The following is a 20,521-nucleotide window of genomic DNA, read 5'->3' as shown; positions in this document are numbered from 1 at the left end:
CCAAACCCCAAGGCCTCCAGGTGCCTCGCGCGCTCTCCAAACTTGTGTTCAGAGCTATCGTCCCGCGGGCGGCTGGCCCATCCGGGCGCGTACCGCGCTCTCCTGTCGGCTGGGGGGCGCGGCGGTCCAGCGCGCTGCGGGGAGGGGGCGGTGGCAGAGATGCAGAGGGCGGCAGGTGCCGGCAGGAGCCAGCGGGCGTCCCACAGGTCGAGGACTCAACTTGCAGCGGAGGTGAGGAAGGTGTCTAGCACTTCCAAGTCCCTCCCCTTCCCCTGGCAGGCTCTTGGAGCGCCGGCCGCGCGGCGGAGGAGGCGCTACTAGGGCTCTGGGCACAGGCGCTCGCACCATGGCTGCGGCCCCCGCTCCGGCCCGGGTCCCCGCGCCCCTGCAGTGCCGCGTGCAACTGCGCTTCGTGACCGAGGAGCAGCTCTGCGGGACTGCGCCCCTCTCGGCCCCCCACCCTCAATCTCTGCGGCTAGAGGTGCACCCGGCGGGGGAGGAGGCGGACGCGACGGTGACAGACGGTGAAGTACTGGGCGCGACCCACACGCGAGTTTCGCTCGGAAGTCGCGGCCCTTGTGCGCGCGGGCGCGGGTGTGTGGGCCGGCGCGCGTGTGGAAAGGTGCGGCTGCCTGTGAAGTGCATGTGAATAAGTGCGGGCCGTGCGCCCGGCGCGCGTGTCCTGGGTGCGGTGTGTGCCCCCCACGCGCGTGTGGAAGTGCGGTTTGCGCACTCTCCGTAAACTGAGCAGGTGTGCTCCCCAGCCGCTCGCTGAAGGGACCTGCGGGGCTACCCCTCTCGTCCCGAAAAGGCCCAACGGATGCAACTGTGTGTTTATTGCTCTCAGAGAACTTTGCAGCCACAGGCAGACGGGCCCTGAGAACCAGTCTGGGCCAGAACTTAGAGACGTCCCAAGGGAGGTCCGGAGGAGAGGCGCGTGATTTCCTTGCGGGGAACCGAGGCCGCCTTCCCACCAGACCTGCGTGTTTCCCGCTCCCTTTCCAAGGCAGTGGGTCCCCTCGCAGCCACCCCGAAGCTGGCTGGTGCGCGCAGCTCTGAAGCATGGGAAGGACTGGGCGGGGTGTGCACCGGCTGAGCGGCTGTCGCGGCCAAGGTGACGTCTACTAGGCATTAGTTTTGGGTTCAAAAAGTGACCTTTACCCAAAACTGCAAGTGCAGTCCCCTGGGTTCTTCCAGCTGTGGATGTGTTGAGGGAAGGCTTCTAATTGTTTTGGGATCCCGGACCTTCTTGAAACTTGGAGGAAACCTATAGTGGCTGGCCCCAGAAAATGCGCATGCTCGCGCTCAAAACTTTGCATATGAATATGAGGAGGGCCACCTCCTCCCCGCAGCTCAAATTAAATACTCTCTTTTGGTAAATGTAGGGGACAGAGCCCCAGGTAGCTGCAAGGCTCCAAGGACTCTGGGTTTTTTTTCCGACCCTGACGTCTAAGATTCTGAGTTTAACGTGCTCCGCGCCTTGGTTTGTTTCCGGCGGGAATTTGAAATCACTGGCAAGTACTGTCCCGCGGCTGCTCAGTCATAAGCAGAATACAAGTTCACTGAGGTTTCTCCGAGGCCTCGGAACCGACTCAGGCACGGAGTAGGCACTCGATAAATGCTTGCTGTGGAATGAATGAGAGCCTTCGTCTGTGTCTTCTCGCTTTACTCTAGGCTGGGTTGGGGATGGGCGGGTCTTTGAGAAAGAAGTATTAAATACCGCCCGACTAGCGGCTCAGGAAGCTGGCGGCTTGGCAAAGGATCAGAAGCCTTACTCAGCAACTCCTGGATTTCTCCTTTGGATGCAAGGGGGAAAAGAGAGTAGCTTTCAGGGTTTCTCCTGGGAATTTGGAAACTCAAGGCGCCAGAAAAGAGTTCAGTCTGCCTGTTATGGTAATTTTGTTTACTCTGTAGCCATACACAGAGAGAAACAAAAGAGCAGATCTGAGATTTACCTGATGTCCTGTGAATTTCTTTCGCGCAAGTGTGTGTCAAGAGAAGAAATATCTGAGGTTTATGGTGACTAAAGTGGTAAACTCTGTAACGTGTCACCCGATGCCTGGCCTATGAGGACATAATTATCTTACTCAGAGGAATAAGCTTTTCCTGAATGCAGTAAATTGAGTCTAGAGATGACCTCTGTGGTATGTGTTAGACTAGACTAATGGAAATGGAAAGATTAATTAAAGCCAAGGCAGGCAGTCATTTTACGAGATTTTAACTAAATTCCTTCAGAAAGAGTCACTAACAAGGAGGCAGAGAACTCACTCTCATAACAGCTTGAGTCCTAAAATGCATGCTGCAAATGAAAGCAGTTATTAAAGCTTACCACTCTTTATGGAATGTTTTTGGAGAGAAACTATTCTGGTGCTTTTAAGAAAGTACCTCATTTTACTATAGGACCAACTAGACCCCTGTGGATGGTGGTCAGGCAGAGCAAGCTTAGAAACAAATTCTAATGAACTATGAATAAGAAGAAAGATTCTGGTGTACTCAAATATTGTAGGTTTAGTAGCAGGATTTTAAATGGGTAGGATTTCTCCTGGGATGAAGATTGGCCCAGATTATTTGATGGACTTTAAGATTGGGTCTAAGCAATGTATCTTTAGGAAAGTATACAGTGTCTTAGCTCGTATCTAGAATTAGTTGTTAAACAAGTAGACTCTGAAGTAACTACCTGGATTCAAATCCTGGTGCTGTCTTTTATTAGCTGAGCTACATTTTAGCAAATTATTCACCCTTTTCAAGTTTCAGTCTCTCCATCTGAAAAGTAAGGATGATAATACACATGCTTTGTTATTAGATAAAATAATGCATACACCTTGCTTGGTACAAAGTCTGGCATATATTAAGTGTTCAATAAGTGTTCACCGTTGTTATTATTATTATTTTATTGAGGTAATATTGATTTATAACATATAAATTTAGGGGTACATCATTGTATTTCGACTTCTGTATAGACTACATCGTTTTTACCACCAAAAGTCTAGTTTCCATCCATCACTGTATGAATGCCCTTCTTTACCCCTTTTGCCCTTTTCCCACCCCCCTTCCCCTCTGGTAACCACCAATCTATTCTCTGCGTCTATGTGTTTGTTTGTTGTTTTATCTTCCACATGTGATTAAAATCATATGGTATTTGGCTTTCTCTGACTTATTCTGTTCAGCATAATACCCTCAAGGTCCGTCCATGTTGTTGCAAGTGGCACGATTTCATATTTTCTTATGGCTGAATAGTATTCGGTTGTGTATATATATACATACACACACCACATCTTCTTTATCCATTCATCCGTCAGTGAGCACTTAGGTTGTTTCCAAGTGTCAGCCATTGTGAATAATGCTGCAATGCACATAGGGGTGCATATATCTTTACTCATTCCTTTTTTTGTGTTCTTTGGATAAATATCCAGCAGTGGAATAGCTGGGTCATATGCTAGTTCTATTCTTAATTTTCTGAGGAATCTCCATGCTGTTTTCCAAAGTGACTGCACCAATTTACATTCCCACCAGCAGTGTGAGGTTCCCTTTTCTCCACATCCTCTCCAACACTTGTTATTTCTTCTCTTGGTAATTATAGCCATTCTGACTGGAGTGAGGTGATACCTCATTATAGTTTTGATTTGCATTTCCCTAATAATTAGTGATGTTTAACATCTTTTTATGCACCTGTAGGCCATCTGTGTATCTTCTTTGGAAAAATGTCTGTTGAGATCCTCTGCGTATTTTATAATCAGGTCGTTTGTTTTTTTGTTGTTGAGTTGTATGAGTTCTTTATATATTTTGGATATTAACTCCTTATCAGGTATATGATTTGCAAGTATCTTCTCCCAGTTGGTGAGTTGTCATTTCATTTTGTTGATGGTTTCCTTGGCTGTGCAGGAGCTTTTTAGTCTGATGTAGTCCCATTTTTTATTTTTTCTTCTGTTTCTCTTGCCTGAGGAGACATTTCCAAAAAGATATTGCAAAGACTAAGATCAAAGAGCCTACTGCCTATGTTTTCTTCAGAAGTTTTATGGTTTCAGGTCTTACATTCATATCTTTAATCCATTTTGAGTTAGTTTTTGTGTGTGGTATAAGATAGTGGTCTACTTTCATTCTTTTGCATGTGGCTGTCCAGTTTTCCCAGCACCATTTATTGAAGAGACTTTCCTTTCTCCATTGTATGTTCTTGGCTCCTTTGTCAAAAATTAGCTGTCCAAAGATGTGTTGGTTTATTTCTGGGCTCTCAGTTCTGTTCCATTGATCTGTGTGTCTTTTTCTGCCGGTGCCATGCTATTTGATTACTATAGCTTGTAGTATATTTTGAGATCAGGGAGTATGATGCCTCCAGTTTTGTTCTTTTTCTCAGGATTGCTTTGGTGATGTTCACTATTATTATTAATAATATATTTATGTTCTGTTCCCAAAACAACAGTTTCCTCAGGCTGTTCTGAGGGATAGCTAGGCTGTATTTTTGTGAAGATATTCCAAAGAAAACTCAATTAAATCTGGTAATAACTTGGAAAAATTGAATAACTTTTTAGATTCCCAATCTGAATAGCTTGTCATGTAACAAACGGAACAGAACAAGACAAATCTGTTTGTTCTATTTTAAAGCTCCCAAAATTGACAATTATTTTATGAAGGGAACACACCAGGGATCCAGCAACTAATGTGCTCTAGCTTGTGAACTCCGCGAAGACATTCAATCATTCCTTCTGTTCTTAAATATTTTTTGAGTCCCTATCCTACCAGGAGCCTGCCTGCGAGCGTGGTGAACCCCTCCTCCTCTCCCCAGAGCCTTCCACAATACCTACTACACACAAGGCATCAATAAATGTTTCTTGAGTGAATCAGTGATTTAACTCAAAAATTTTTAAATCTTGGTAAAATAAAACTTAAAGTACTGAACACCAAAAGTGCAGAATCTGAGTTGTCCCCAAATGATTAAGATGCTGGCTTTACTTGCAGTCTAGAGGGATCCTTTAAAAGATAGTGTAGTACCAGAAAATTGGAGGTATAGTAAGGTCAACAGATCAGGAGACAATTGCGACTGAAAAGATAGTTTGTTACTCAGTTCCCAAGAGGAGACACACACCCCACCGTGGGGAGCCACAGGGAGAAGCACCTGGGGTGGTCAGGAGGCAGAGGGAGGGGGGAACTGTGGACAAGGGCCTTCGCTGTGGTTTCTGTGGGAAGGAACGGGTGAGGCAGGGTGAGCAGGCCTAGATTGGCTAGTTTGGATCATTTCAGTGGGCTCCGGGGTGTAGGGGCGGTCCCTAGTTGTTTGGTACCTGATTAGGGCTGGTGGATAGTGGCCTGGAGTGTGAGAGCCCAGTGAAGCAGGTGGTTGGGGTGTGGGCTTTGGATGGTTTGGTTTATATCTGAAAAATGTGCTGCAGGCGAGTTAGTTGCTGTCTCTAGGAATTGGCTCACCCTGGAAGGGCAGTCTCTCCAGGGTCTGCAAGGCCCCAGATGTCAAAGAAGCAAAATACAAAAATAAAAGATAGGATTACTATAAGGGAGGGTCGGAATATAAGGGAATTAGTAGGTCTGTAGATGGAGATGGGTGTCTGCTGGGCTTGGAGGGTGCCTGCAGGTAGGAAGGGCCTGTGGGTAAGGACTTGAGTTCAGGTGATGGGAAGAAAAATCTATTGTTTCCATACCTCAAGTGTATGAAAGAACTGGAAAATGGAGGGGAAACAAAAAATGAGAGGAGGATGGGCCTGCTTCTTCTTCACCCTTTTCTCCAAGCTCCTTGTGAGCCCTGGGCTAGGGGGCTGGAAGAGAAAGAAATTAAGAGCAGAGACTGAATCACCAAATGCTAAGGGTAGAGTGGACCTCCAGGAGAGAAGAGAGATCATTTCTTCCTTTTCTCAATTTAGAGTTATCTTTTAATTAATCTGAAAGTGTTTTGAAAATATATAAATAAGCCATCTAGATAATCAAGTATAAAAAAGCAGTGTTTTTTGTCTCTGAGGTATTGTGAAAGGATGCTATGTTTTTTGTTTCCCAGTGGTTGCGCATCTCATTAGAGGAGGAAAAAAAAGAGCAGAAGAAAAGTCAGAGAAAAACAGCCTTTGTATCACACGGGAGTATTAATCTTCCTTCATTAAATTCTGTGGTAAGAGAGTTAGTAAGTTGAGGCCTATGGACGGAATCCTGAAGTCAGTCACCTACATACGACATAGACATTCATTACTTTTCAGTCAACAAATATTTTTATTGAACACATGTGCTGTGCTAATCACCATGCGAGCAGTAAATGAGCTGGATAAAGACCCATCTTTACGGAGCTAGTGTTTTAACTGGGGGAAGACGATAGCCAAAAAACACAGCAAGATAATTTCACGTTGAGATAAATGTTTTGAAGAAAATGAACAGAATGAAAAAAAAAAATAGAGACACAGAGAGGGAAGGAGGCCAATTTAGGGCATGTGGTCAGGGAAGGCCTCTCTGAGGAAGTAGTATTTGTTCTGGGGCAGGAAGGATGAAAGGAGCAAGCTCAGCAAAGAGTGGAGGAAGAATATTATAGGCAGAAAGCATGGCGGGTAGAAAGGCCCCGAGGCTAGAAGGATTCGGTGTGTTGGAGATGGGCAGTGTAGCAGATGCTTCTTAGGAGAGTCGGGAGCAATGTGAGTTAAAACTAGTGTTCTAGTCATTATTAGAGCATGACAACCTACCTCTAAACGTGGTGACTTACAAGAACTATTTTATAATGCTCCTAGACTCTGTGGGTTAAGAAACCAGGGAGGGCTTGGCTGGGCGATTCTTTTCTCCTTGTGGCATTGACTGAGGTTACTTATTGGCACTCAGCGGATGGCCAGCCTGGTCTGGGGGATCCAAGAAGTCTTCATTCACCTGAGCTGGCCTCTAGGCTGGTGCAATGGTTGATTTTTTGTGTCACTTTGGGTGGGCCATGTGCCTAGATATTTGGTCAAACATTGGATGAGATTAACGTTTAAATCAGTGACTTTGTGTAAAGCAGATTGCCCTCTAGAATGTGGGTGGGCCTCATCCAACCAGTTGAAGGCTTGCTAGAATAAAGATTGATCTTTCCTAAGCGAGAAAGAATTCAGCCAGCAGACAGCTTTTGGACTTGAACTGCAACACTGGATCTTCCCTGGGTCTCAAACCTGCCTGCCTATCCTGCAGATTTTGGACTTGTCAGCCTCCAGAATTGTGTGAGCCCATTCCTTAAAATAAATTACTTTCTACATATACACACATCCTGTGGGGTCTGTTTCTCTGGAGAGCCCTGACTCATAAAATGGAGATAACTTGAAGACTAGGACTATCCATGGGGAGCCTACATGTGGCCTCTCCATGTGGCTTGGCTTCCTCCTGCATGGTTTCTCCACACTGTGGACTTCTTTCATGGAGATTCCAAGTGGGACTTTGCCAGCAGACAAAGCAGAAGCTGCATTACTTTTTGTGACTCACCTGTGGAAATCAATTGACATCACCTGTGTCATGCTCTGTTTGTCAAAGCAGTTACAAGCCTGCCCAGGTTCAAGGGGAGAGGCTATAGACCCCACCTCTTTATGGGCGGAGTGTCAAGGAATGTAAGGACAATGTTTTAAAACTGCCAGTTGGATCAGCCAAGTCCTGTACGATATAATACACATGCACGCACTCACACCAAAGGGGTTTTAGAGGAACTGTCATAGCCTTCTTCATCACAATTACTGAAAAAGCTGATCAAAGAGCATGGGTTTTGCTGTGTAGCACAATAGACTTCCTAATTCTGCATTTGTAAATTGAACTTGCCCCCCACCCAAAAGCAAAAAATCCCTGCAAGGGGCTGGCCTGGTGGCACAGCAGTTAAGTGCGCAGGTTCCACTTTGGCTGCCCAGGGTTCACCAGTTCGGATCCTGGGTGCGGACATGGCACCGCTTGGCAAGCTATGCTGTGGTAGGTGTCCCACATATAAAAAAGTGGAGGAAGATGGGCACGGATGTGAGCTCAGGGCCAGTCTTCCTCAGCAAAAAAGAGGAGGCAGTTAGCTTAGGGCTAATCTTCCTAAAAAAAAAAAGCCCTGCAAGCCTACCACTTCAGGTGAGCACCCCAGAAAACACTTCCTCTTTAGGCAGACCGACCAGGAAGCAAGCAGGGAAGGGGCTGGGGTTGGCAGGCTCCTGTCCTTCTCCCAAAGGCGTGAATCAGAGAACCCCATGGGGAGAGAGAGGGGTTGGGGAGAGAGGCCAAAATTGTTACTGGGGCACAGTATTTCTCAATGGGACACAAATCGCATTTGTGCTGGGAAAATTCTTGATCATGAGAGACACTGCAGAGTGGTTAGCACCCCTGGCCCCTTGGCAGCAAATACCAACCACTCTCACTCTTGTAACCCAGTTTCTGCGACAATGAAGAACAGTCTTCATGCATGTTAGCAGAACTCCCTTCATGTGGACACATGAGGCAGGAAACATGTAGACTTCCCTCCCCTGTCTGCCCCCCGGCAATCGCAAACTCAGACTGCTCTAACACTGCTCCACCCGGACTGTCTATGTCTTTGGCACAGTAGTTCCTCTGCCAACAGTAGACTATTTCTTATATTCAGTCAAATCCGACCTTGCTACTGCTTAATCCCAGCGACGATTTAGATATTATTCTTGCACTGAAGAGTCGTTTTAAAGTGTGAAATCCAGTCAGAATCCTGCCAAGTAACTTCTTTCTTTTATTGTTATTTTACCGAAAGCAATGCTTTCATGATTTCCCAGCAGCTTTCCAGGGAAGGTATTTAATGCAACCGAACTGAGACTTTCGGCTAGCCCTGGTTTTGTGCTGCAACACTGTGGGATGTGTGCCAGTGCAGAGAAAGCATTTCCTTCCTCTGTCAGGAGGGAATGGTACCTCGAATGGATGACAAATGGAAAACCATTCAAGGCCCTTGTGTATCTGAGTCTAAAGACACCAGAAGTGGAAATAGATGAAAAGACTGGTTTTCCTGACCAAATAAAGACCCTTTAAGATCCCCTTTTCCCCCATTTTCAATAGCCTTACTAAGTTGTGGTGTGTATTCAGTACTGATGAATAAACTTTGCCAGTTCAAAGACAGGCAATCCACTGATTAATACTCACAGTCGATGCCACTGGGAAGAGAAGGGAGGCATGGGTCTTGTGAGCAAACTGTAGATAGCATAGTTGCCCTTAATTTTCAGAGTTATTATTCAAAATAAAGACGTTATTGAGGCAAGAAAATGAAATATCATTGACATGATATTTGTGCTTTGTGTTGTGAATAGCCATGGGATATTTGAACTAAACAATTCCTTTAAAAGATGGGGCTTATAAAAATGTGCCGGATTAGAACCATCCTGTGATGAAAATCCCTCCTTCCTCTTCCCTCTCCTTTGGCCGCAGGTGGTGTGCACTCTAACTCCTGGCAGATTGAAGCAGGGATGGAGTGAGTGTGTTCTGTTATCAGCATCCTCTCCTCCCAAGACTGTCCTCCCTTATGAATCCCCAGGGCCTGCGAACTTGCCCCCACCCCCATCCCCTCTGCTTTCCTCTCCTTCTAGCCTGGGTTTCACCCTGTAGATTTGCAGATAAAAGCTGAAGGAGTTAGGTTTTCCCAGCGCATTAGCATTTTAATAGGAGACAAATCCTTTGCTCAGAGGACTGATCTTACATCCTTGAATAAGTTCTTTTATTCAGGTCTGAGAGATTGCTGGGTATCCCATATCACTTTCTAATTATTATATTTACCTCCATTTAGCTAAGCTACTCCTTCGTGGTAGGTGCTAGACACAGGATCTCTAGCCTCACAGTAACCTGGAGGGTAGATAATGCTGACCTTATTTTATTGATCCATTTTGTCCCAGGTATATTGTCCTCAGAACTTGACTACTTCCCCCTTTCCCTGATACCGTCTTGTGTTTAGTTGCCCAGTCTTTAGCCTGTGGTAAAGCAGGACTTCTAGCCACAAACCCAAAGTTGGATTTGCTCAAAGAATGAGGAAGCATTTTCTTGTTGTTTGGAGGCAGCTGGATCCATCGATGAGCTTATAAACCTTAGTGAGATGGTAGAGTGACTGACAGTGTCACTCCTGGCATATTTTAGACAGAATTGAGGTTTTCCAAACTCCAGGCCAGCCGTCTAAATAAGATCCTGTGACCTTCTTTTGTTAATTGCCTGTCCCCATTTAACCTCTGTTTTACCATTAGAATGGCAACGTGGTGGGATCTACCAGGTCAGATTCCCTCACTTACTAGCTTCATGGCCTTGGGCAGGTTTACTGAACCTGCCTGAACCTTAGTTTTCTCTCCTGGGAGCTGAGGTCATTTTTACCTCATCAAGTTATGGGGAAAATCAACCGAATAACCAGAAGTGAAAAAAATTCAAAATCACTTCTATTAATTTTCAAAGTAAATCGAGTCAAAATTATCAACTAAAAAGAATGTGAAGACATTTTACAAGCAATTGTAAAGTAAAGCTGCTACTTGTATGAAGCTTACATGCTAATGCCAATGTACCATTCAGAAAGCATCAGGATATCTTGTCTATGCTGGACTTCCCGTAGGAATGTTTGAGAAAAATAGATTTTGTGATTCATTGTGTTGAGTTGTCTTTCACATTCGCAATATGGCTGACTCTAATATTAACCTCTCTGCTGAGGAGCTTTTCTCAGGGCCTTTTTAATGTGCTCTTCCTTCTGTTTGAAATGCTATTCCATGTCCACATCCTCATCCCAGCCCTTTGTATTTTTGGGTCTTTCCTATTGTGGGGACCTGGAATTGGCCACCCCAAGATATGTCTCTTTAGCATCAGGATTATTTGAGGCTGATTGCTTTTGATAAACTGGGACAGGGAAGGAGGAATGGAACTTGCCCTTCGTTAGGACACATTTACATTTGTAAGGTAAATCTCTATCTGTAAAGGTGCCTCCCTCTCTGTAACAGGAAGAAGAAAGGAGATGACCTTCTCTCTAAAAACTCTTAATCAATACCAAAGGCAAGGACTTAGAATCTGCATTTTATTGTGCTTCTCTGGTAACCTCCTATAACTGACTTCCCTCCCCCTCCCAACATTGGCATCTCCTTAAAGATTAAGCATCTTTCTTTAGGCTGGGAACCGATTGCAGCGCTCATCTGTGACCACCCCCCAGCCCGAGGCAACACACCTGCCACCCTGCGGTGCTCACTGAGACAGCAGACCTATCTGCCTCCAACAAGCGCTGTGCTGACAGAGCAGCCTCATGACTGTTGTAAAAGGGACATTTCAATCACATGTGAAACACCCTGTTTGGGGGTATATAACCACTATGTGCACCCCACTTCTTCGGTGCCCTTTCTTCCTTTGGGAAGAAAGGCCCCGGGCCATGGTTCCTCATAAAGCTTTGTTTAATTTTCTCTTGCTATTCTGTCTCATGTGAATTTAATTCGTTCTCCGGCCAGACGAACCCACATTTGGGGAGAGGAAATGTCCTCCTCCCCTACACTATCTTTTAGCTCCACGTTTGAAAGTCTCAGTTTCAGAAAGGACTTTTCATCATGCTAAATAGCCACCCATCCTGCTGCATCCACCGCCATTTATCTCAGCCCTCTTGCTTTCATAGGAATTATCATAACTTGTAATGAGAAATTAAAAAAAATTTATTTATCCTTGGTTAAAATTGAAGTTCAAATCACAGGCCACAAATCACAAGAGTATTTAATGAGAAACCTTGAGAAGAAGGGAAGAGGTTGACCTCAGTGCTTTTGAGAATGTGAGTGAGAAGGTTGAAGCGTATTTTCCAATTAGGAACCATAAAGGCATAAAGAATAAAGAGCATCCGCCAGGTCAGGGGAGAGGACGATTTATATTAGAGCCGTGCGTATTCTGAATCTTGTCATCATGAAATCGAGGTCCTGGTCAGCCTCTTTGCTAAGAGGGGTGAAAAGGTCTCCAGTAATATTTCGTTTTTAACTGTAGAAAGTGTATTGTTATCTCCTGGGGAATGTGAGTCAACCTTGAGGCCATTATGACTACTGAAAAGCTTGTTTAACATGTTTGTTATGGGAAATTGTATTTACTTGCTACATGTTTGTTTTATAAAATTGCATTTGTTAGAATGTTTGCTGTAGAAAATAGAGTTTATTCACCTAGTTGTGTTGTACACAGCAGCACTGTGATGAACAACTTACTGACTTTCTTCAGTAACTCGCCCCGTATCAGTGACGGGAATTAATTTCGTTAATCGATTCATGCAATTCATGTTTATGGCATAGCTACTATAAGCCAGGCACTGTTCAAGGCACTGAGGAAACAGCAGTTGTTCATTGCTGTGTAATAAGTAACCACCAACTTAGTGACTTAAAACAACACACACTGATTATCTTACCGCTTCTGTGGGTGGGGAGTCTGGGCATGGCTGAGCTGGGGCCCCTGCTCCGCATCTCTCCTAGGCCGTAGTCAAGGCTCTGGCTGGTGCTGAGGTTTCACATACAGATTGACTGGGAAGGATGGTCTTCTAAGCCCACTTGTGTGGTTATTGTCTTAATTTAGTCCCTGGAGTGTTGTTCACTGAGGGCTTCACTTCCTTGTTGCTCGTTGGCTGCAGGCTGCCTCCAGTTCCTTGGCACCTGAGCCTGCACAGCATGGCCACTTGCTTCCTCAAAGCCAGCAAGAGAGAGAGAGTCCGACAGCAAGAAGAAAGTCTCAGTCTTATGCAGTCTAATCATGGAAGTGACATCCGTGACCTTTGTTATAGTGATTGGTTAGTCACTAGGCCAGTCCACACATGAGGGGAAGGTGTAATGTAGGCATGAATACCAGAAGGTGGTGATCATTGGGAGCCATCTTAGTCTTCCTGCCACCAGCAGACAACAAAACGAAGTCACCACTTTCACAGAAATTACCTTCTAGTGCCATTCAGAAAGCATCAGAGGCTTTATCTGTGCTGGACTTCCTATAGGCCTGTTTGAGAAAAATATGTATTGTGTTTCTAACACAAATACCATGTGAAGGATCTTTCTCTTTTAAATTAGTTATCAGACACAGCCCAGCCCTGAAAGTCTCAGAGTTTGCATTTAAACTTTAGTATATGTGTATATATGTATAAAGCAAGTACGTAAAACTATATGGAATCTCTTGGCAGAGCTGCAGTATCATTGGAACAGGAAGTCAGCTCCAGTGTGCTGCTGGCTTCCCTTTGCACTGGGTGGAAAGAGGCCCCTCTATATGAGGAAGAAGAATCCCGTGGTGGTAACTTCTATTTACGTTTTGGTCAGCTTTACATTGTCGTGACTCCTTTCCTTCGTCTGGAGGGCTTAGCCAGCTTTTCTTCTCTGCAGGGAAGAGAGGCACTGAAGATAAATTCCCCTTATGTGTGTGTTCAGACACTGAAGTACTTTTACTAAGTCACTTACAAGGGAGACAATGCTAGTATTTCAAATACTAGAAATGACAGTGAAGTTTTATAGAATGAAACAAAGAAGTTAGCACAAGATGGGAGAGGAGAAAGAAAGAGAGAAGAGGAAAGGAAAGGAGGTGGGGCGGGAGGGAGGGAGGTAGATGGAGTCCTCACTGTGGATTGGCTGCGTTTAGGGGATAAACAACTGGTACGCTCTCTGGATATTGCCATTTTTTGTACTAGCCATGTTTTGTGGCTTTAAGTCATTATCTAAAGCATGTTTCACAAACGTTGACATTTACACAGTCATGCGTGTAGAATTTACATTTTAAAAGACGTGGAGATAGATGCTGAACAGGCTAGAGAGAACACCTATACCTCGGTTCTTGGGTATCAGAAAATCAAAGATGAATGAAAATCCATAAATGAGAACAGGGAAGAGGAAAGTCAATCTGAACCGTGTGCGTTGCTTTTAGCCTAACCAAGTCCAGCTAATGACACCACAGATGCCCAGGTATTTGTAAATCTTGCACATTAATGTGAGATGCCCTGCTGCACTTGGGAAAAGAGTGCAGCACGTTTCAGGAATTGGCCTAAGGCATTCAGAGGAAAGAGCAGGGGTGAGGTGCAAACCCAGCCGTTGGGGCTGGAGTCTGAGCTGTCACAGGGCTGCTCTGTGCATGGAAGACAGAAGGGCTGTGTAATTGCTTCATGCATTTCCTTTGGATAAAGCTTACTTTTTCCTTATAGGGAGACTCAATTCTGATTTCACGTTTTTTCTTCCTCAGAGAAGGAAGTTTTTCAATCCTTTTCCACAGATGACGAATCCTTCAGGATATGAATTCTGTTTCCTTAGATTTTTAGGAATATCAGATCAGAAGAGCAGAGAGCACGCCCACTATAGGCAAAGAAGATTACTGTTTTGATCTATAGAATAAGAATAGCATTAGAGGAGACTGCAGTTCAGAGACGTGGAATGAATCTACAGGCTTGCCTGCTAGGACAGAAAAGGGCCGGGGTGGGAGCCCAGGCACCAGCGTCCAGTTCAGCTCTCTCTCCCGCAGTCTCCTTAGGGAATATTTAGAATGTGTTCTCTTAGCCAATTTATGTGATTTTTATCTCTTGATTCCCAGGAATCGTGATTTTTCTTTTTCATTTACAAGAGGGCTTTTTGTTTGTTTGTTTTATAAAGCGTTTGCTTCCTTGATGTTCCAGTAAGGATGGCAACACATTCTCTGGTATTGAAGCATCTCCATATACCACTTTCTTTTCTTTCTTTTATGCATATTCTCATGTGGCCCTTCTCTTTCAGCTCCTTGAGGTCGGGGATTGTGTCTTAATCATTTCTGTGTTTCCAGGAAGATGTACAGTAGGATCTGCTTCTAGTGGGTATAGTTATGCAGCTTCCAGGGCAGAAAGTCTAATTTTTTCTTGGAAAATATGGACCTAGGATCCACATCAGATTTACCCAGCCATTATCACAGTGAGCTAATTTTTCTGTAATACTTCTTGTAATTTAATCATTTTTCCTTACTTTTATTAGTTAATTTTGTTCCTCTTGGAGCAAATTTTTGCTAATCAGAATGTATGCCTGAACTTTAAAATAATAATATGACAAATGAGAAGAAGCAGTTGAGCTAATTTGTAATGTCTGCTTCAAAAAATATCATTTAGTGTTTTGAAAATAAACTTCAGGTTTTCCCACTCTTTTTTCCCTGATTCATTCTTTCTTTCTTTTATTTGATGAGGAAGATTGGCCCTGAGCTAACACCTGTTGCCAATCTTCCTCTATTTTTTGTATGTGAGTTGCCGCCACAGCATGGCTTTGATAAGTGGTGTAGGTCCACGCCCGGGATCTGAACCTGCAAACCCTGGGCCGCTGAAGTGGAGCATGCTGAACTCAACCACGATGCCACAGGGCCAGTCCCTCCCTGATTCTTTCTTAAATGTGTTGTTATGCTTTTAGCTAGGTCAGTTCACATGGGACCAAACATATTTGTAATCTGTAGATAACACCTGCCTTTTAAAAAGGTCCTGAAATTTCTAGCAAATCAAGTCCCTTAGGAAGCTAGAGAAGACACTTTTCTCCATGGAGCTTAGAGCCTAAGAAGTAGGGACTTCATATCATTTGATGCAGAGCAGTAGCCTTTAAATAAACCTTTGTCAAAGCAGCATGTTCTCTCATTGGCAAGTAGCAAGATTATGAAATGTCATGGTCATTTTCATTATTTTTGATATCTATTCATTTATTTATAACTATTTATTAAACACCTTTCTGTGCATGTGTTATTATACCACCTTCCCAATAATATAAAATAACCAGTTCTGCATGATTCTTACTCTTGATAATTTTAACTGAGAGAAACAGAGACTGTTGGCAGAAGTTGGTGAACCCAGAGTCTCCAAATTTATGAAAAGCTGCCTTCTTGCCCTTACGCTTTCTGACTTGGTCCTCCTAAATATCTCTGTGGAGACCACCAGCTCTTAAATTCATAGAATGAAATTTCTATTAAAGATGCCATTAGATTATATTAATGGTAATATTAACAGAATAAGAGACAAGAAATATATAACACAGAGGAACTGAGGCGTGAGAGGTAGAGTAAGGAAGGCTAGAAAGAACCATGAACCCATATCCATTTTTATAATAGCCTTTGAGAGTAATTAGCAAACATCGCATTTCTTATTCAGCAAAGATCTCTTATTGGATACCCATGTACTATGTAACTGCCCCTCGCAGTCTGCCTTTCCTTCTTGTCTCACAGTTTTCACCTTCGGCTAGTTAACCCCTGGTAGGGGGAGGGGCCCGTCTTTTTGGACAGACCTTCCAATACATGTAAGTCGTCTGTGATTCTGAGATACTCAGTCTTCCTAGGTCCTTTCAGGTATGATAGTGTACACCAACAATTTACTAGAGAATTACTAAACATGTTTTGGGATATGTATTATGACAAGGATAGAAAACTAGGGCTCTCACAGCTGACCATTATTAGGAGTGTTTTATGTTGTAGCGCAATCTTATTAAACATTTTAATTTGCTGGACAGTTGAGGTAATGGTAATGGTAATTAAGATTTACTCTTAATTTCCCAACATATCCTCCCCCCAAGACAAAATGACAACAAGAAGAACTAAAACTTATGTTCTCAGCATAACAAGAAGACAAATACTGTCCAAACTTGAAAATACCTGCAACTACAAAAATGAACATGGAATCCCAGTGAGTTCTCTCTCATCCTCCTATTGTAGGCCCTTGTGGATTATAAGGGCCGTTCCTGAAAAATTGTGCAGAATAGAGAAGAAAGAACTAGCAGCAGGCCTGATACTGATCTAAAACTATCACCATAAGGAGAAAGTCCACCATGAGAGTGAAAATGCTGGGAGGAAAAAAAGTGACCTTGTAGATCAGGAAACTCACAATAGGGAAGAGTCTTAAACTTGTAAACAGTGTGTCAAGAGGCAATCTTGGAGAGATAACACTTCAGGAGCAGAGAAGTTTAAAATGGAGAGGCACCTTTTGGAAAACACATGTTGAAGAGAAGTAAAAGAGTACATTTGTGATCCTCCAAGGCAAAAGAAAAAGCAAAGAACAAACAGCCCCACACCCTAGGCCTGATTCCAAAAGTAGGGGCCGTTTAGAAATTCAACCACATTTCACTACCCTGAGAGAAGAGTGTGCTTTTGAACCAGGCATCTCTTGAACCACTCCAAACCACCTGACCTGTACACAGAAATGCAGAGGCACAAACAGTCTTCATTTATATATAACTACCACAAAATATGGCAGGAACTGAGAATCAGATTAATTTAGCTGATAAAAATACTACTCACTAAATGAAAAGGAATGAAATATTTTCAAATAGGTGTTTGGGAATTTGAAAAGAACCCACTTTGAAACAGAAATTTAAAAACCAAGAACAGAAATGGGCACAAAATTAAAAAGACTAAAATAAAGGTTGATTAAATCCATAAAAAAATGTAGAATTGTCTAAATCATATATGAAATTAAAACTAATTTAAAAATTCTCTAAGGAATAAGAGATTCAAAGGAAAATTTAATAAGAGCATTGAATAGAATCAGGAAAATACCAAGAGAATAAAAAATGAGATTAAAAAAGAAAAAGAGTAAGACTGAATGTGTTGGAAGTGAAATTTAGGCAAAGATGATCCAATTAGCTATAATTGGAGTCCCTGAAAAAATATATAAAACAATGGAACAGAATTAATATTTAAAACTATGATTAAAAAAAAACCTTTGGGGCTGGCCCAGTGGTGTAGTGGTTGGGTTTGCATGCTCTGCTTTGGTGGCCTGGGGTTTGCTGGTTCGGATCACAGGTGTGGACATACACACAGCTCATTAAGCCATGCTGTGGCAGGTGTCCCACATACAAAATAGAGGAAGATTGGCACAGACATTAGCTCAGGGACAATCTTCCTCAAGCAAAAAGAGGAAGGTTAGCAACAGATGTTAGCTCAGTGTCAAGCTTCCTCACCACAAAAAACAAAAACCAAAAAAACGAATAAACCCCTTATTTTCTGCAAATAAAAGGTCAGAATCTACATATTGAAAGGGCTTACTGGGTATCAGGGAATATTGACCCATAACAACTAACTCTGAGACCTATCTGAGTAAAACTGTTAGACTTTATAAAGACTTTTTAAAAAGTCCTCAGAACTACATGACAAAGGCAAGAGTACTAGGCTGGCTTTAGACGTTCAAAAACAACGTTTGTTGTTCAAAAACCCCATAACAAGTGCATCGGCAATAGAGTAGCGCTGTTGCGTTTTTTTTTCTTTTAAGATTTTATTTTTCCTTTTTCTCCCCAAAGCTCCCCGGTACATATTGTGTATTTTCAGTTGTGAGTCTTTCTAGTTGTGGCATGTGGGATGCCACCTCAGCATGGCTTGATGAGCTGTGCCATGTCCGCACCCAGGATCCGAACCAGCAAAACCATGAGCCACTGAAGCGGAGCACACAAATTTAACCACTCGGCCACGGGGCTGGCTTCTGTTGTATTTTTTAAATATGAAAGAGCTCAGGAATTTGTATCCAGGAGTCTTCTTGAGAATCTACTAGAATCCCACTAAGACATGAATAGATGAGCGTCAGCAAAAGGACTGATGATGAAAATTTAATGTATTTAATTGTATATCTAACACTAAACCAAAAATGAGGAAGAAGATAGAAGAACAATATGTTATGTGATATATATATATGTTAAAGTAGCGATTAGAGAAAAATTCATAGCCCTAAACACTTTTATCAGTGAAAATGAAAGAATGAGAATTAACAAGTTAAATTCCCAACTCAAGAAGCTACAGTATGTTAAAAAGCAAAAACCAAAGAATAGAAGAATGGAAAAGGAGGGGAAATTATAAACAAAAGTAGATAATAATTAATAAGTCAAAACCATTTTTTTGAAAAAAAGTAGCAAAATATACAAACTGCCAACTAACCTAATGAAGAATAATAGGGAGAAAGCACAAATATTCAAAATAAGAATTGGCAAGGAGAAATAATGATTGAAAGAGAAGAATTAAAAAAAAAATTGTTAGGGGGCTGGCCTGGTGGCATAGTGGTTGAGTTCACCTCCTCTGCTTCGGTGGCCTGGGTTCACTGGTTCGGATGCTGGGCTGGAACCTACATATTGCTCATCAGGCCATGCTGTGGAAGTGTCCCACATACAAAATAGAGGAAGACTGGCACAGATGTTAGCTCAGCGACAGTCTTCTTCAAGCAAAAAGAGGAAGATTGGCAACAGATGTTAGCTCAGGGTCAATCTTCCTCACACACACAAAATCATTGGAAACTCTTTTCCCAACATCTGTGCAAGTAAATTGGAAAACCTGTACGGAATGGACAATTTTCTAAAGAAATTCACTCTGTTAGAAATAGAAGATTAAACAGACCAATTTCCGTGAAAGAAATAGAGAAAGTTATAAGGGAGCTACTCCATAAGGAAGCACCGGATCCAGATGGTTTCACAGGGGAATCCTACCAAACCTTCACAGATCAGATAGACCTGTGTTCCATACTTTATTCCAGAGTATTGAAATTCTTTCTAACAAGTAAGTAAGCTGGTGACAGTATTAGAAAATTATTACCAGTACCACTTATGAATATTGATGCAAAAGTACTTAATAAAACATTAGCAAACAGAATCCAGCACCACAATAAAAAACTGATAAACCATGATTAATTGACATTTATTCCAAGAGTGCAAGCTTGGTTCACTTTAGGAAATCCAGTGAAATAATACACCATTTTAACAGATCTAAGGAGGAAAAAAAGATCACATGAATATCTCCAGAGATGCTAAAAAAATCTTTGGAAAAATCCAACACAATAAAAATATATATAACTCATTTTTAAGGCCAGCATTTTACTTAATGAGAAGACACTAAAGACACTTCTACTAAAATCAAGAACCTGGAAAATGTGTCTACTATTCAAGCTTGTCCTGAAAGTAATAGCCAAGGTACGAATTGGAAAAGAAGTAAAACTCTTTCTATTTGCAGATAATGTGATCACGTACCTGGAAAACCCTAGAGAAATAATGGTAAAACTTTCTCAAATAATTAAAAGAATTCAGTCAAGTAGCAGAATATAAAATTAATATCAGGAAATTGAAATTGCTAGTCTTCAGATATAGAAACAATAACTGGTTCGAGGACGAGACAGTAGAGAAACTCCATTTAATTAGCAACAAAGGGGATTAAATACTTAGAATTAATTCAACACTAAATTTAGAAAAACTAAATAAGGCAATCTTTAAAACAGTCCTGAAAGACACAAAAGTATGTGAATACAGTGAAGACTCCCTCCCCTGTTTTGGAAAGGGTGACTAACATCATAAAGATATCAGTTCTCCCTAAGTTAATTTATAAATTTAACACAATCCTAATAAAATACCGACAAGTTTTTTGCTTAAATGGAATTGTATGAGTTGATAAAAGAGTTTATATGGAACAATAAATAACCAATAACACACTAAAAAAGAAAAGATATGAAGGAAAAGGAAAAGCAGCCCTCCCATACATTAAAACACACCACAAACCTCCTATAATTAAAACATGGAGAGAAAGATAGATCAGTGGAATAGAATAAAAAGTCCAAAAGTAGACCCAAGAATATCTGGAACTCGTATATTATGGAGATGTTGTCTCAAACCATCAGAGCAAAGATGGACTTTTTAGGAAGTGA

The 20,521-nt window shown here is 42.5% G+C and overlaps 1 protein-coding gene across 4 annotated transcripts in view; it reads left to right on the top strand.

The window, feature by feature from the left end:
* The first annotated feature begins 292 nt into the window (after positions 1–292).
* The window catches only part of LOC106824262 (histone-arginine methyltransferase CARM1-like), a 255,969-nt gene continuing 235,740 nt past the window's right edge, over positions 293–20,521 (top strand). For all 4 annotated transcript variants that reach the window (XM_070495701.1, XM_070495700.1, XM_044756825.2 and 1 more), the window contains exon 1: positions 293–524. In XM_070495701.1, coding sequence (XP_070351802.1) covers positions 347–524 — 178 coding nt within the window. In that variant the 5' untranslated portion in view covers positions 293–346. The remainder of the gene's footprint in view (positions 525–20,521) is intronic.

This window comes from Equus asinus, chromosome 23 (assembly GCF_041296235.1).
Source record: "Equus asinus isolate D_3611 breed Donkey chromosome 23, EquAss-T2T_v2, whole genome shotgun sequence".
Lineage (NCBI taxonomy): Eukaryota > Metazoa > Chordata > Mammalia > Perissodactyla > Equidae > Equus > Equus asinus.
The sequence above is the reverse complement of the archived record's forward strand: the minus strand, read 5'-3'. Positions and strand labels throughout refer to the sequence as shown.